At 40.8% G+C, this 15,575-nt stretch overlaps 1 protein-coding gene across 2 annotated transcripts; it reads left to right on the top strand.

Annotated features, from left to right (window-relative positions):
* The first annotated feature begins 1,703 nt into the window (after positions 1 to 1,703).
* asb3 (ankyrin repeat and SOCS box containing 3) lies at positions 1,704 to 5,821 on the top strand. 2 transcript variants are annotated; one of them, XM_083688252.1, is made up of 10 exons: positions 1,704 to 1,789; positions 2,688 to 2,905; positions 3,166 to 3,336; positions 3,454 to 3,566; positions 3,646 to 3,778; positions 4,022 to 4,199; positions 4,367 to 4,582; positions 4,729 to 5,043; positions 5,187 to 5,320; positions 5,636 to 5,821. In XM_083688252.1, exons 2-10 carry the CDS (start codon positions 2,707 to 2,709, stop codon positions 5,812 to 5,814), a joined length of 1,638 nt encoding a protein of 545 aa, XP_083544378.1. In that variant the 5' UTR covers positions 1,704 to 1,789; positions 2,688 to 2,706; the 3' UTR covers positions 5,815 to 5,821. The 2 variants fall into 2 exon arrangements, with proteins under 2 accessions (XP_083544378.1, XP_083544379.1); XM_083688253.1 differs by having other exon boundaries at positions 1,729 to 1,781; positions 2,698 to 2,905.
* The last annotated feature ends 9,754 nt before the right edge of the window (positions 5,822 to 15,575 follow it).

Raw genomic sequence — 15,575 nt, 5'->3', positions numbered from 1 at the left:
GGGGACACATAATGGACTGTACACAAATAATATTCCAAGGCTAAACTTGATTGAATCAGTCTATTATGTGTCCCCTACACAGTCTAGGTATGGCACTTTGAACTGTTGGGCCACAATAGAAAGCCAACAACACTTTGTATGACACCGCTCATGGTTGAATCTGACTTGATTCATATTCTAGAAGTGCTGCTGAGTAGAGTGGTAGTGAAATCAAGTTTAGCCTTGGAATATAATTTGTGTACAGTCCATTATGTGTCCCCTATGCAGTCTAGAAGTGACACTTTGGACTGTTGGGTCACAGTAAAAAGCACTTTGTATGACACCACCAAAAAAAACACTTTGTATGACACCACTCATGGTTGAAACTCACTTGATATATATATATAAGTGTTTTTGAGTAGAATGGTAGTAAAAATCATGTTTAGCCTTGGAATATTATTTGTTTACAGCCCATTATATGTGCCCTATACATGTAATTGCACAAATATGTACATTATAATGATCTAAATTACTTTTTTGAAATTGTACATACTTTCTGTTACATAATTTTTCCACAATAGTTTACCAAAATATGATAAACTATTGTGATCCCATGAATTTCCAGTGATCTCTTACCTCGCGCTTTTATTTTGAAGTTACGAAAACGAAACAGGAAGTTTTATTATCGGACCTTGCCAGTTATTGTCGTTCAGAGAACACAGACAAAATCCGGCTCGGCCTTGAAAATCTACTCGTGTAGCTTCTGTTTCCGGGTGTTGATGTTGCGCAATACTCTGACATTCACAACTATGGTATGAGTGTAAGTGTATTTAAAGGATGTTTTCCGGTGTAATTTAGTTTATACGCATTTGTAGCGAACTAGCTTTATGGGTCGTAAATTAGCATACGTGTTTTCGGAAAAAATAACACTTTTGAGCGATTTCGCGATTGAAAAGTTGGATATCTAATCTAGCCAGAACATGCTAGATTGTATATCCAATGTATTGTCGTTCACCGGTTATTGGCGATCAGGGAACACAGGTGTACAAAAACAATTCGCACGCTGCACTACATTTCCGCACACACTCGTCTATCATTGGTCCAGAGAGGGGCTATTTCCTTATAACAGGGATTGATTGGTCCTGATCACAAAAGAACGAAGCACAATGGGCCAAAGAAACCCCTCTGTCCATCATGCTCCAATTTTGCCAAACCGAGCTAACACACACACAAGCACTATGATTATTTCCTTTTCTTTTTTCTCTATTTTATTATAGGAAGGCTCACTCACCCTTACCCTAACCATGGTTCGTAACCAGACCCCTCCCTTCCCTTTTACCCCCTTGCACATAGCCTAGGTACTCATATTGATGTGTATATTTCTTGTAGTATTTCTAAAACTAATGAAAAGTTAACTAATGTTTTTAGTCTAGGGCTGAAGTTAGAAGTAGATTCACGCCTGCCTGCCTGCCTGAGTCCATATTTGGTCAAAAGAGGAGGGTCTACCCTGCCTGCCCCCCGGCAGCTTCAACACCGAAAGCATTCTATCATCTGAGCTCAACTTCCAATCTGATTCCAAGTGAAACTGCCCCCCGGCATTATATGTGACACGAATAGAAAAAAGCAGCCACCTCTGAGCTATCCTATCAGGCCCAATGACATCACCGTACCGTATTGGTCCTAAACGGCCATGTGACATTGTACGGAAGTAGTTGAACGTGGGCGGCTACATCTGTGTGTTTTGGTTTGTTGATGTTGCCAAATAAACAGGGCTGGCAAACACTTCACTTGGCATAACTGGAGTCATATGGTAAACCCGCATTGATTTAACATGAATTCCTATTGATTACAACCCTGAAATAATGATTGCATTGCTTTAAAATACCTTTTACGAGAAACGTGATTGCCTTGTTGTGAGCTCTAGCTACGATAATCTAACCGTACACCTAGCTTGCTCGCCATCTGGCTACCTAACCAAATAGTTATTATATCAGTCAGATACTAGAATTGAATTGGACATGATATCAGGTATTCAAAGCTGTTTACGAATAGTGTGGAAACGTATAATTGAGCGATCATTGCCCCTGGTTGTTTTATCTCCCCCTTGTAACCCATGGTGGCTTCCTTTCATAACGTTCCTTGCCTTGATATGCTAACGGGCCTTAAACGGGGTCTTTACAATATTTTATATTAGCTAGTCCTAATAGCCCGGGACGAGCGGACCATATAACTGTACGTACGTGTGATCCCCTGTGGTGCCTCAGTTCTGCGGTACAAAGTCGGTACGGTCGGTCTTAATAGGTGAAGTCCATTCCATACATTCCAACTTCCATACTATTTTGAGAGAATCTTCCCATCGCAATGTATACAACTTTAATCCGCCGTTTCAGTCGGGTTCAAACCTACCCGAGCATGATTGCTGATGCACTTTGTTGTCATCCACAACGTATGGATGGGCGGTGCAGCATTAAACATGGTCGGGTAGGTTAAGAGAATAAGATCACACTACTCCGATTCACTCTCTCTCCTCTTCGCTCATTCCTCTCATCACACATTTACTCTCATCCTACCCTCCAACTCTCTTTTCATCTTCTCTTTGCCATCTTTCCACATGTGCTCCATTCCTTGCTTCTCTCATCCCTCCTGTCCTCGCTCTCTCTCCTTTCCCTGTCCATCCTCCACTCACCATCTCTCCTCTCTTATTTCAGACTTCGTGAGGGTGGTAGGATGGACTTCACTGAGTGTTACACAGACACGGTTTCCAGCGTTGCTGCGGCAGTGCGCACAGGTGACCGGGGGCTTGTGCGTTCTCTGATCCAGAGTGGCCTCAGCGTGGACAGTAGAGACAACCGTGGCTGGAACGCGCTCCACGAAGCTGCAGCGGCCGGTGCAACGGAGTGTGTACGTGTGCTCCTCAATGCTGCAGGTAGGAAAGGAGTGGGAGAGCATGGCGATGATGGCTGTCTGCACGCTCAGTACGAAAGTGGTATATTTCCATTGTCACTTTAACTATTTCTGCTCAGGTGAAATAGAAGGGATGAAGGAGACAGAGCCAAATTAGGTAGTTGAAACATGCCACAATATATACTCCTGGCACCCCCCCCTTCTCTCAATCCCTCTCTATTTTGACTGTTGACCTTGTGCACTCTCACCTAAGATTCCCTCTCTCCATTGGCTCTTGAGCAGCAGGTTCCTCCCGCGGTCGTCGTGACTATGTTGGCTCTGTAACACACGAGGGTGAGTCTGCTCTGTACCTTGCCGCACGACATGGACACCTGGCAGTGGTCAGACTCCTCCTCAGAGCAGGTGCCAACCTCAACCAGCCAACCACCGACCTGTCCTGCCCTCTCTACGCAGGTAACACACACACACACACACACACACACACACACACACACACACACACACACACACACACACACTATGAGTGACATTGCTTGATTACTCAACATCTATGTGTATATTTGTGAATAGCTGTAGATGGTGGGCATAAGGAGGTTGTAGAGTTGCTGGTCAGGAAGGGGGCAGAGGTCAATGGAACACACACTGCTTCAAGCTGGACCTGCCTTCACCAAGCTGCCTACAAGGTACACACACACACACACACGCACACACACACACACACACACACACACACACACACATTCACTCCCACTCTCTCCTCAGGGTTACAGGGAGATTGTGTGTATCCTGGCGGGCAAGTGTATTCTTGAAGTGTATGACGATCACAAGATCACACCCTTGTTTGTAGCTGCCCAGTACGGACAGCAGGAATGCCTGGAAGTCCTCATCGATGCAGGTACACAGCTCTGCGTGGGTATACTTTTTGTAAATGCTTGCTTGCGTGTGATGGCTTACTGGTGGAGTTCTTTTTATGTTTCATGTGCATTGATCATTTACAGTTGTTTGCACTGCAAATAAGACGAAAGCATCCAATGCTATGTTGGTCATATCGGCTGTGCGATATGAGTCGATATATATATAGAAATATTGCGCGATATATTGCCAATATCGTGCATATAAATATATGTCTTGGTTGTAGGTGCGAATGTTAATGCCCAGGCATTGGACTTGGCTACGCCCTTGATGCTTTCGTCTCAAGAAGGGCATGAGGGTTGTGTGGATGTTCTCCTTACCCACGGTGCTGACCCAAACCTAGCCTGCAGTCACGACTGGCCACAGCTCCCCATCCACGCCGCAGCGCAGTTCGGACACATCAGGTATGCAAACATGCATTTGAAATTGTATTTTCTCCTGCTCAAAGAAACGTTGGCATCTTCTCACGTGTGTGTGTGTGTGGGTGTGTGTTGGTCGGTGTGTGTGTGTGTGTGTATGTATGTGTGGGTGGGTGGGTGTTTTTGGTCTCGTTTGGTCTCTGTTCTTGCAGTGTCCTGGCTAAGCTTATTACTGTGACGGACCGTGCATGTGACCGGGGAGAGTTTTCAGTGAGTCCGTTGTACATGGCTGTGGAGAATGAGCAGAGCCACAGTGTGGAGTTGCTGTTGAGGGAGGGCTTCAGCCCAGACGGCCAGAACTGCAACTCTGTCTTTGGCTGGGAGTCACCCCTCTCCTACGCCCTCGGACGCAGAGATAACTGCTCCAGGTACACATGCGCACGCACGCACACACACACACACACACACAAACACACACACTTCCCTTGCACTCCACCAGTCTCACCTTTACCCTTCTCTCTCTCTCTCTCTCTCTCTCTCTCTCTCTCTCTCTCTCTCTCTCTCTCTCTCTCAGTGAATCCGTGCGGTTGTTGTTAGCTGCGGGGGCAAGTTTAAACGAGGAGGTATGGGTGTATGCCATTCGCACCGACAAACCCGAGCAGCTGCAGCTAATAATCCAGCAAAGGAGTATCTGCAGGCCAGAGCAGTTGAGCAAGAGCATCAGCATATCCAGACCAGAGCAGAAGAGCAGAAGCATGTTCACGCCAGAGGAGTTGAGCCAGCTGTTGTACGTGGCACTGAACGGAGGGAGCTTCCACACCGCTTTCTACTGGCTCCCCGCGCTACTGCAGGCAGGACTGGAGCCTTCCCTTTTCCTGCAGCCCATCATGTAAGACACACACACACACACACACACACACACACACACACACACACACACACACACACACACACACACTAAACTAATGTCACTGCTTTACATGTTTTGTGTGTTGTGTGACTGCTTTGTCTGTTGTGTGTGATTGGTTTCAGGCTGAAGAAGGCGGAGCCTGAGGTGCTATGTTACTTCCTGGAGTTTCAGAATTGGTCGACTCTACCACGCCCGCTATTGGACATACTTGACCAGCGACGGACACGGAACACCTGGACTCCACGCTCACACCAAGGTAAGACACACATCAAGTGTAAAACAGAATTCAGAATTGCTGCCCAATTGCGTATCGCCCTGATCCCAACACCCTACCCTGACAGGTTTGATGGAATTACCTTTACATTGCTTATAGATCTCTCAGACCTTCACTTGTGCTTTGACGTGTGTATTCTCATGAATGAATTAGTTCACTTGTGTTTAGGTGGTAGGGGCTAGTGGTCTATTTGGCGAGTATATAACAGCCACATAACGTGTGTGTGTGTGTGTGTGTGTGTGTGTGTGTGTGTGTGTGTGTGTGTGTGTGTGTGTGTGTGTGTGTGTGTGTGTGTAGTGTCTCTGCCCTCTCTCTCTCACCTCTGCAGGCTCCAGATCAGGATGATGTTGGGCTCTGAGACTCTGATGCAGACAGCAGTAGTTCAGCAGCTCCCTCTGCCCCCTCCGCTACAGAGATACCTCCAGTTCGCAGACATCCTACCACCCTCACAAACCTGTTTGCACCCCCACCCATAGGGGCATCTACATGTCACAGAGGTGCCTGTCCACAAACAACGATGTCATTCAGCTTGTCATGCCTACAGTTTGGTGTCATTCACTTTGTCACGTCTACAGTTTGACCTCATTTAGTGTTATGTCACGTCTACAGTTTGACCTCATTCAGTGCTATGACAGCTGCTTCCTTCCTCCACATACTTACCACCCTCGTAATACGAACATTTGAAAAGTGCATAATTTTCTTTATGCTTTGGTGAAATGCGGACAGGCAGGAGCAACAATGGTAACATGTCGGCCTGCGGTAACTGTACTTATACTGAAATGAAAATAGAAAGACTGGAACCTGTGCTGCATGTAGACTTAAACTGTCAATAAACTGCAATCAGTCAACAATGCACTGTGAGGTGAGTGAGTTTGTAGGAATGATGGCAAGCTGTCTTAGCACTAAATAATGTGTAATGCACAACTTAATGTTGACCTAAAGTCAACACAAGATGGCAGCATTGAGTTATTTTTTTGTTTTGACATTTTTCTGATCTAATCCACATTTGACATAAGAAGAACGCAACACAAATGTACTAAGATGTCCATACATTTTAAAATGTCATTCATATTTGATTGACTTGGTGTTATATGCAGAATCTTGATATAAAATGTTATCAGTAATTAAACATGACTGTGTCTGTTATTGCAAATGAAGGTACTTCTTGAAATTACAATCTGTTTGGTTAAATGATACCATTTCAATATTGCTTTTACACCGTTCACACTGAGTGGGCTGGCATGTTACAATTCTTTAACACTTGCCTCTGCTTCACTTTTGGTGAGTTTGGCAGACCGCATAGTCTTGCTTGAAGTCTTCTTTGCCATTAAAAACACAAGAGGTCTATTTTCCACTTCATGGCATGGTTTACCCCATCTGCCATTGTGACGGCCAGGAGCTTAAGGTGCACCAACAGAGAGTTGCCTTTGGGGGGCTGCGGGGACTGGCGTCCTTCTGTTAGCACTGATCATGACGCTGTTCTGTGTGGCTCTTCCCATGTGGTATTCCTCCATAATGACTCATTGCATTTTCATTAAGTATGCTAGGTGAAATATGCCTAAAGTCACGTAGAAGAAAATCACTTAGAAGTGTCATTTATTATATTGCTATTGTATGTCAGTTTCCTTTCTGGATTTAGCTTATTTGATATGTTGTTTGCTGAATTTGATGAGCATTGTGGTGAGTGCTCAAATGATTAAGAAATGTGACATTTAAGAGTGAAGAAAGGACTTGTGTAGACATACATTTCATGCTGGACAGTGGTCCTCATACTGGTCCAATTTAGCTGGAATAAACAAACTATTTTGATTGTAAAAGTTAGGCAATTTTTTTTGCATGAGGGTGTCATATTCAAACTCTATATATATATATATATATATACGTGTGTGTGTGTGTGTGTATCTTAATCTCATCAAATATCTGTGGCATGATCATGGAATATACCCTCATGTATCCTCAATGTACCTTTTTTTTTTATTTTTTTAATTGAGTCAATTTCTAAATTCCTTCTCCCTTGTTAGTTCTTGCAAACTCACATTTGACAGCGAGAATAATTAATTTCTGCCATGTGTAATTACCTTTTACCCAACTTTTGAATATTATGAGCTGTCTGTTGAGAAATTGTTATTAATATATGATTTGTCTACTCAGGGATAGTGGCTTCATATGTAATTTCTAATTTTCATAATGTGTGACATTACAAGAAATGTAATGCAATACTCAAGTAAATTGCATAAGAAGTAACAATGAAACAAACTCAGTTTCTACCTACTATACTAAAGACTTGCATCTATTCCAGTTGCATGCAGAGGTTTCAGATGTTTGCATTCCACCACTTCAAGTCATTTTTCAAATGCATTCAAAAGTATCAGTTGTAGTTATACTTTGGAAGTTGTAAAAATCTAGGTTTTACATTGTAACTTCTACTTTGCCAGAAAATAAACGGAACGTCATGCATGTCACTGTCCCACTAAAAACACTTATACTGTATTTGGGGATGGGGAGAGAGTACAATCTTACAAAAAATATGTTTCATATGGTAAAGCTGGAGCACAAGATATTGTCATATACCGTACTGTGATAACCTACTTTTGAAAGTTGTTCTGTTAACAACAGAGCCTCTTTTTTTCTGCCTTATATATATTTTTTTGTGCCTTATACATTTTAAAGGAGTTATATTGTTATTTGCACTGAATTGATCTTCTTTTAAGTAATACAGTATAATTAGTTTAGTTTGTACAGACAAAGTAGGCCTGTATAGAAAGCAATAGTTTAATGAGTCACTCTAGTACTGTAGTATATCATTGACATAAATTAAACAGCAAAAAAAATAGACTCTACAGCAACACTACCAGAGCCAAACTGTACCAGTGTAGCCAACTGCATGTAGACTGGAAATGGTATACACTGTAACTCTGCTTCTGTTATGCTGCTCAGCAGTCATTGGGTTAAATCTGTTACAGACCACATCCATCTTCTGGGGGCCTCAATTAGCATTGATCTACAGAAGAAAAAACATGCTTGTGTTATTATATACCATGGAGCAATTTCTGTTCCAATGATTGAGTGTACGGGGGAATTTTTGAAACATGGTCAGCCTAACATATTTTGTCTTCCTGTCAATAACGTGGCACTTGTCCAAATTATGGATCAATATCAGCTGATCTTTTTATGTTAAGGCACAATGAAGTTGGTCCTTTTTATTCACTGTGTGATTTAGCTTCCGGCAACTTTCTATGTTCTATGTCAAAATTTGGCTGGATTAAATGTGAAGGAATAAATCTCAATGATTGCATTTCTGAAGCTTATTTAACAGTATAACTTAATGACATTTTCCAATGGCTCTTCAGTTTCATTCATGTGTGTGTGGCTGCTCAACAGAAAGCGGACTCCCTTTGGAACAACATCTGTTGTGGTTGTGAGGCTGTCAAACTCTCGTCTTTGCGGGCTACTTTGTGGGTTATGTTGTTTGACTCTCAAAGGCTGTCATTTGTTTTAATTTACTTGCTGTGTGTGTGGGTTTGGGTGTGTGTGTGTGGGCGGGGGGGGGGGGGGGGGGGGAGAGAGAGAGAGAAAGAGAAAGAGAAAGAAATAGCACCAAGGAAAAGCAACAAATCCATTCAGCTGGCAAATCTTCATCCTTGAGATTGTCTCTTCTCTTTTCCATAACAAACCCAAAGGCACATTCCCCCAGGAATAAAGTATTAGCATTGGAGGTTTTATCATTAGTGATTTTAGAGAGAAATCACAGATTAATTATATTTCACTGAATTAAAATAACACTGAAAAGTACTGTATGTGTTCTCTTTTGTTTCATGTAGTCCATGCAGGTTTGTTTTAGTACAGAATTTAGTACAGCAGTTTTATATTGTACTTTAATATTATTAGTCCATTTTGGTAAGGTATCAGTGAAAGTGTATGTAATTTACAGTTTCATAGAATACCTATAGAGTATAGGTACCTATATGCACACTTTACATTTATACTCAATATTTCCACTCTTCCTTCCTGTCATACAAAATATGCTATATTTGTTATATATGATTTACGTTCCATGAAGTATATTATCTAAGGATATATTAAGTTTGACTAATAGTAACATATATGGACTTCATACCTTAAGATTATTCAGTTCATGGAAATAGGAAATATTTCAAGAGCAACTTTCTTCACTGCCAAAAAGCTGCTCACCTTTCTGAATCTACAGGTCAACTGCCATTTGTCTTCTGTCAAAGTACATCACTGAGTAATTCTTCATCTACACAAGACATTAGCGTCCAGTCAAAACAAGGGAGCTGTATGTCAATTACACTTCAGGCAATCCATAAATAAGGCCACATCACAGGAGGCAAACTGTTGTCCAAAACAATTCAATTTCAACATTCTCTCATTACTTATTTAAGTCAAGTCTCCCTTTTTGATATTAATGATTATTTTATATTTAAAATGTTGATGGAAATGTATAAGTGTTGCTAAGAAGTGATGTGTATTTTCATGATGCTGAAAAAAAGAATCACAGTGATATTGAGCCACAGGTTTTTTATACTTCATTGGTACACAATTATTGTGTTGCAGCAATGCTCTATTACTATTAACATAAGGGGCCTCTAATCTTGAAAGTAAATACATTTTGGCTGTAATATTTTCATTTATTTAGTCTCTTTTTGCATCAATTATATAATTAGGGGTAGTCAAAATACAAACATTATCGACCTATAATGGTCAAATCAGTGTAGTAATATTGCCTAAAATCTTGAAATGAGGCCAATTTAAATTTGACTCATTTCTAAATTACTTTCATTCTTGAAACATCTGTGAGCAAATCAGATTTCCAAGAAAGACAGAAATGGACTCTTGTTTCGATGTTTAACATTTTCTCATTCACTGACATTCATTTGCATTTTAAGATGGAGAGAAAATTAAATGGAGGGGGTTCAGAAAAGGTTTAAAGGAGGGGCCAAAACCATGTTAGAGATATTTGTTCATTTTCATATTTTTAATTAACAGTCTACTTCCATTTATTTGATGTACTTTATCTCCTCCAACCATTCACAATCAACCTTAGTGGATTCTAGGACTTTGGGATCAGTCTTTTGGCCACCAGAGAAGCATAACTAATGACAACATTAGAGTGGCTTTGCGAGCGTGGCCAACGAATGCCGATTAACCAAGCAAGAAATAATGTGGGATTTTGTTATCTGCATGAATAAACATTTGTTATGTTTTGAATCAGTTCAACAAAAAATGTAGAGGACTCCTTTTGGATACAACTTTGAAGGTGAAGTATTATTTGTGTGCCTGTTGAAAATGTTGCAATGCTATATCTACTTTGTTCAGGGTCATATTATGGAATGTGTCCCAGGTGACATCAAGCCCAGTCCAGCTTAACTGAGAAGCTGCACTTCTTTGTGCAGTTGGAGGTTGGGCACCATTTTTCCTCAGGAGCCCAAACAAGGTTTTAGAGAATGGGTGACACCGCCACACAAGAAGTCTTCAGAATGCCACCTAATTAAAGTGACATTTGAATCTTTCTTTGGACACTAATAACTCCCAAACCCCATTAGAGTCTCTCTAATGACCTGTTCCTAAGTAAGGAGAAAAACAGTCAGGACGTGGAACACATGGGCAACCAGCTCTGGGGCAAGCCTGCTGGCATTTGGCCTTGTAGCACCCACAAAAGAGGATGTCCTCTTAGTAACCCATCTCTCTTCATTAAGTTCTTATTCTGATCTTTCCTTTTTTTAAATAAATGGCACTTTATGATGAGTGAGACTGACAACAGATATTCACAAAAGTTAAAGGGAGTCAGTTTGTTCAGCCCTTAGTTTTAGAAAGCCTTCATTTGACTCGTTTCACAGATTTACATGATGAGCTCAATGGTTTGTAAACATAAACCATTGGCATTATAAGCTCAATGGTTTTGTTATCAATATTTGTGTTGAATGTCATTGTTTAATATTATAGATGATGTGAATGCATTAATTGAGTTGTAACACATTAATAAACTGAAACTAATTGTTATTTTACTAGTATTTTCCCTGAAAAAAGTATATAGGCATATTGTAGTGTCAGGAATGATAGAATTGTAGGCTATAAATGATTTGTATTGAAGCCACATTACAGATAAATGATTATGAATCCCTAGAAATAGGTATTGTGTTAAGCATAATTGAAAACATATACCACATTTCCAGCCACTTTACTTAGTCTTAAAAGCGATCAGCTGCACACCCTCACTGCTATTGAGCTGGCTGTCAATACTGAAGTAGTATGGTGGCAATTGAGTGTTGCTCAGTGGCAGAAAGACTCTCGCTTTTTGAAACGGACAACATAGCAGTATAAACACTTCAAATGTAATGTGCTGCTTGTGCAGCGGACCGCACTTCACTGGACGGACGGTATACTGAGTCCTCTTCCTCCCCTTCCTCTCAGTGGACCAGCTCTCACTCTGGCCATTTGGAGTCTTGAGTCGTCAAATTATATCCATCTGAATGATTACATACTTGGACAGTGTGAATGCAAAGCAGGACATATTTCTCATTATCATAAGTCATCGTAAGTCTGATGTGAAGTTACTATATATCTGTGTAATAACAATGTAATTATATCAGTACAACATTGTATGAATAGTGTTACATAGCAATTTAGTAATTAAAGAGCTTATTATTATTATTTTTTAATTACAGATGTGGAAAATACAGTCCCTATTCTAAAATGTATTAAATTAACATGTTAATACAATGTTGTTAGCACAATTATTACAGTATTATTACAAATGAATAAGAACAACTAGATTATAGTTTGTCTGTCCACTATTAATTATAGTGATCACTACAGTATATCTAAAACAAAGTTGTGAAGATGTCCTGCTTGAAAATGGAATCTTGTCTGCATTTGGAGAACCTGTGTACATAGGCTGAATGAAGAGGAGGAGAGCCTTGCTCTCTCTCTCTCTGTTTCTCTCTCTCTCTCTCTCTGTTTCTCTCTCTCTCTCTCTCTCTCTCTCTCTCTCTCTCTCTCTCTCTGTTTCTCTCTCTCTCTCTCTCTCTCTCTCTCTCTCTCTCTCTCTCTCTCTCTCTCTCTCTCTCTGTTTCTCTCTCTGTTTCTCTCTCTCTCTCTGTTTCTCTCTCTCTCTCTCTCTCTCTCTCTCTCTCTCTCTCTGTTTCTCTCTCTCTCTCTCTCTCTGGGGCTTGTTGAAATGTGACAAAACAGTTTGAACTTGTGTCCGCCAGCAAGCAGGGATCAGAGTTCAGCATTCAGACTAACTCACAGATCTGATGTTATATATATATATATACACACACACACACACACACACACACACACACACACACACACACACACACACACACACACACACACACACACACACACACACACACACACTGTATGTACACCTTCTCATGGTGGAGGTGGTGTAATGGTGTGGGGAATGTTTTCTTGGCCCGTTAATACCAATCAATCAGCCTATTTGAGTATTGTTGCTGACCATGTGCATCCCTTCATGGCCACAATTTACCCATCTTCTAATGGCTACTTCCAGCATGATGCACCATGTCACAAAGCAAAAGTCGTCTCAAACTGGTTTCATGAACATGACAGTGAGTTCAGTGTTCTTCAGTGGCCTTCCCAGTCACCGGATCTGAATCCAAGAGAACACCTTTGGGGTGTGGTAGAACGGGAGATTCACAGCTTGAAAGTACACCTGAAAAATCTGCAGGAATTGCGTGATGCAATCATGTCATCATGGACCAGAATCTCAAAGGATTCAATGCCACAAAGAACTGAGGCTGTTTTGAGAGCAAAGGGAGGCCCTACCCAGTATTAGTATAGTGTTCCTAATAAAGTGTTCAGTGAGTGTATACATATATTATTATAATATATATATATATATATATATATATATATATATATTGAACAAAGGGGAAACTGAGAGGTGTCAATATAAATGGGCATCTCCACCATTTTTACACTCTATATTTGAAATAAATAAAAGTTAAATGAAAATAAAATAAGTAACTGTCTTTGGATTTATTTACTGACAACCCTGTGTTGCATCTGATCCTGTTGTATCTGTTGTAACAGTGAGTAACTGACATGCGTTGGCTAATGGCAGCAGGCCAGGTCTAATCCTACATTCCTTCAAGGCTTTACTGAAGACAATGGAGAAGGAAGTGCGCTTCATGCTTTGAGCAGCGCCACTGAGAGATACTTAGGTATTCAGTGTTTGTCCTAACACTGTATACTTAGCTCCTGCACAGAGCTACACTGTATGAATAACATACCACACTGATCATGAAAATACATTTCTTCATTTTCTGGAAGACTCACACTTTTGAACGAATGGTACAATATGTTTACTGATATTTGAATTATTGACAAGATTTCTACACAGCCTTCAGTAGAGCCATCAAACATGTTTATTGTCAAGTGTAAACTAGATAGTGTGATACTTTTACTACTTGGAAATGTCACAGCTTTGCGTCACAGCTTTTGTTAGCTATTCTTGTATGATTGATATTGATGTTTTTGCATTCCAAAACTCCAAATAGGAATTTTTTTCAAAAGATTTTCAAGGTTTCAATAACACCTACCTGGAAAAGACCAACATTAGAGAACTTTCAAACCTACATTTATCTGGCAAATTGATTGATGCATTGACTCATATCGACAATGCTGGCTCAATGCTTTTCATGTGTCAGAATAAACCATGAGGAGCTCCTAGCATTATTTCTCAGAATCGAGCACAAACATCCCAATGTGTGTTTAGTACATGTCCTGGTCCGTAGATTAATGACATTAACGAAGTTTCCATTAGCGCGGCGATGGGGGGAGACAGAGGCGTCCATGCGGAAAGCCACATGACTGAAGCACTGATAAGAGAAAATGAAACATCTCCATGGGCCAAGAGGGGCCAGGATATGCCACTCCAAATTAGCCGTAGGCCCAATTTGTTGTTACTTCATTAACCCACCAGCTTCAGGAGAGCAGAGGAGGGAGGTTGTGACCCATCTTTTGCCTAAATTGGAGACCCCCCTTCTTTGAACCGACCCGTCTGAAATGTCCTCTCTTTCTTTTTTGTATGCGTCCGGACAGGTGGCTAGGAGAGGATGGACCTGGCACCAAACCAAGGCTGACAAGGACTCCATCAGACAACTCATTTGTTTTGTTCTCAAGCAGAAGCTTAGGTCAAGGCATCTGCTTGTGAACCCCTGCTGTCCAAGAATCTGAAATATGCCAGTCTGAGTGTTTGGTCATGCCCGAAGTTTAGTTTTGTTGCTGGTCAGCCAGTCGGCAGTCAGAGTATGGCTCTGTTGGTTGCTCAGGTGTTTTTGTGCACTTTATATCCTAAACTATAGTAGAATCGTCAGCTCATGGCTATTTATTGGAAATGTCTTTATTTTCTTTGACATGATGAATCTACTTAATTTTTTTCAACCTACATGACTTTGTGTCTTGTAGGTTGATATTGTGTGTATTATGGATATTTTTGCTGGTCAAAGGCTAATGTGTTTGTACATTGTTTAATATCTCACTCTAAAGTTATCAGATAACCTTAAGGTTTCATTTCATTGCCCCGAGTGCACTTTATTGGTTGTCCTGTGTTATAGAAGGTTGCAAGCATAATACAGCCCTTGTTGGTGGTAACCCCACTCATCAGGCACCTCCTTAGTTTCTGTCAGTAGCTTTATTAAAGTGTACAGTTTCAGACCCCAGAACCTGAGCTATTGTGTTTTTGCCCCACACACGCAGGGTTACTCCTGCACTCTACACTCCAGCAAGTACAGTAGTATAGACCAACAGTAAGAGCCAACATCCACCTCAGGAGCAAAATAAAGTCATGATAACATACTACAGAAGCCACTTTTCATTGGACACGGAAATTTGAATTAAATGAGAATCTTTGGTAGAAAATACAAATAAAATGTCCTCGAAAAGAGTTTGATGTGTCAGAACATACCAACATACCAGAATACCAAGAAGTGAGGTAGTGTTAAGAGCTAGATTTAGGGGCTCTTTATTTTGGCTTACATTACTTGATACACACTATGGCATGAACGCATTTGACAAATGGGTCCATAGACGTCATTGTTCCTTATGAGAACCATCTCACATTGCCTGCTCTTTCTTAGTCATACCGAGTGAAAACAACTGAAATGGTCATTTTTACATATACAACTTATTTGATTAGGATCTTTGAGATAGACACTGCTGAATAAAACAGGATTTGTATTTG

This window comes from Argentina silus (genome assembly GCF_951799395.1).
Source record: "Argentina silus genome assembly, chromosome: 16".
Lineage (NCBI taxonomy): Eukaryota > Metazoa > Chordata > Actinopteri > Argentiniformes > Argentinidae > Argentina > Argentina silus.
The sequence above is the reverse complement of the archived record's forward strand: the minus strand, read 5'-3'. Positions and strand labels throughout refer to the sequence as shown.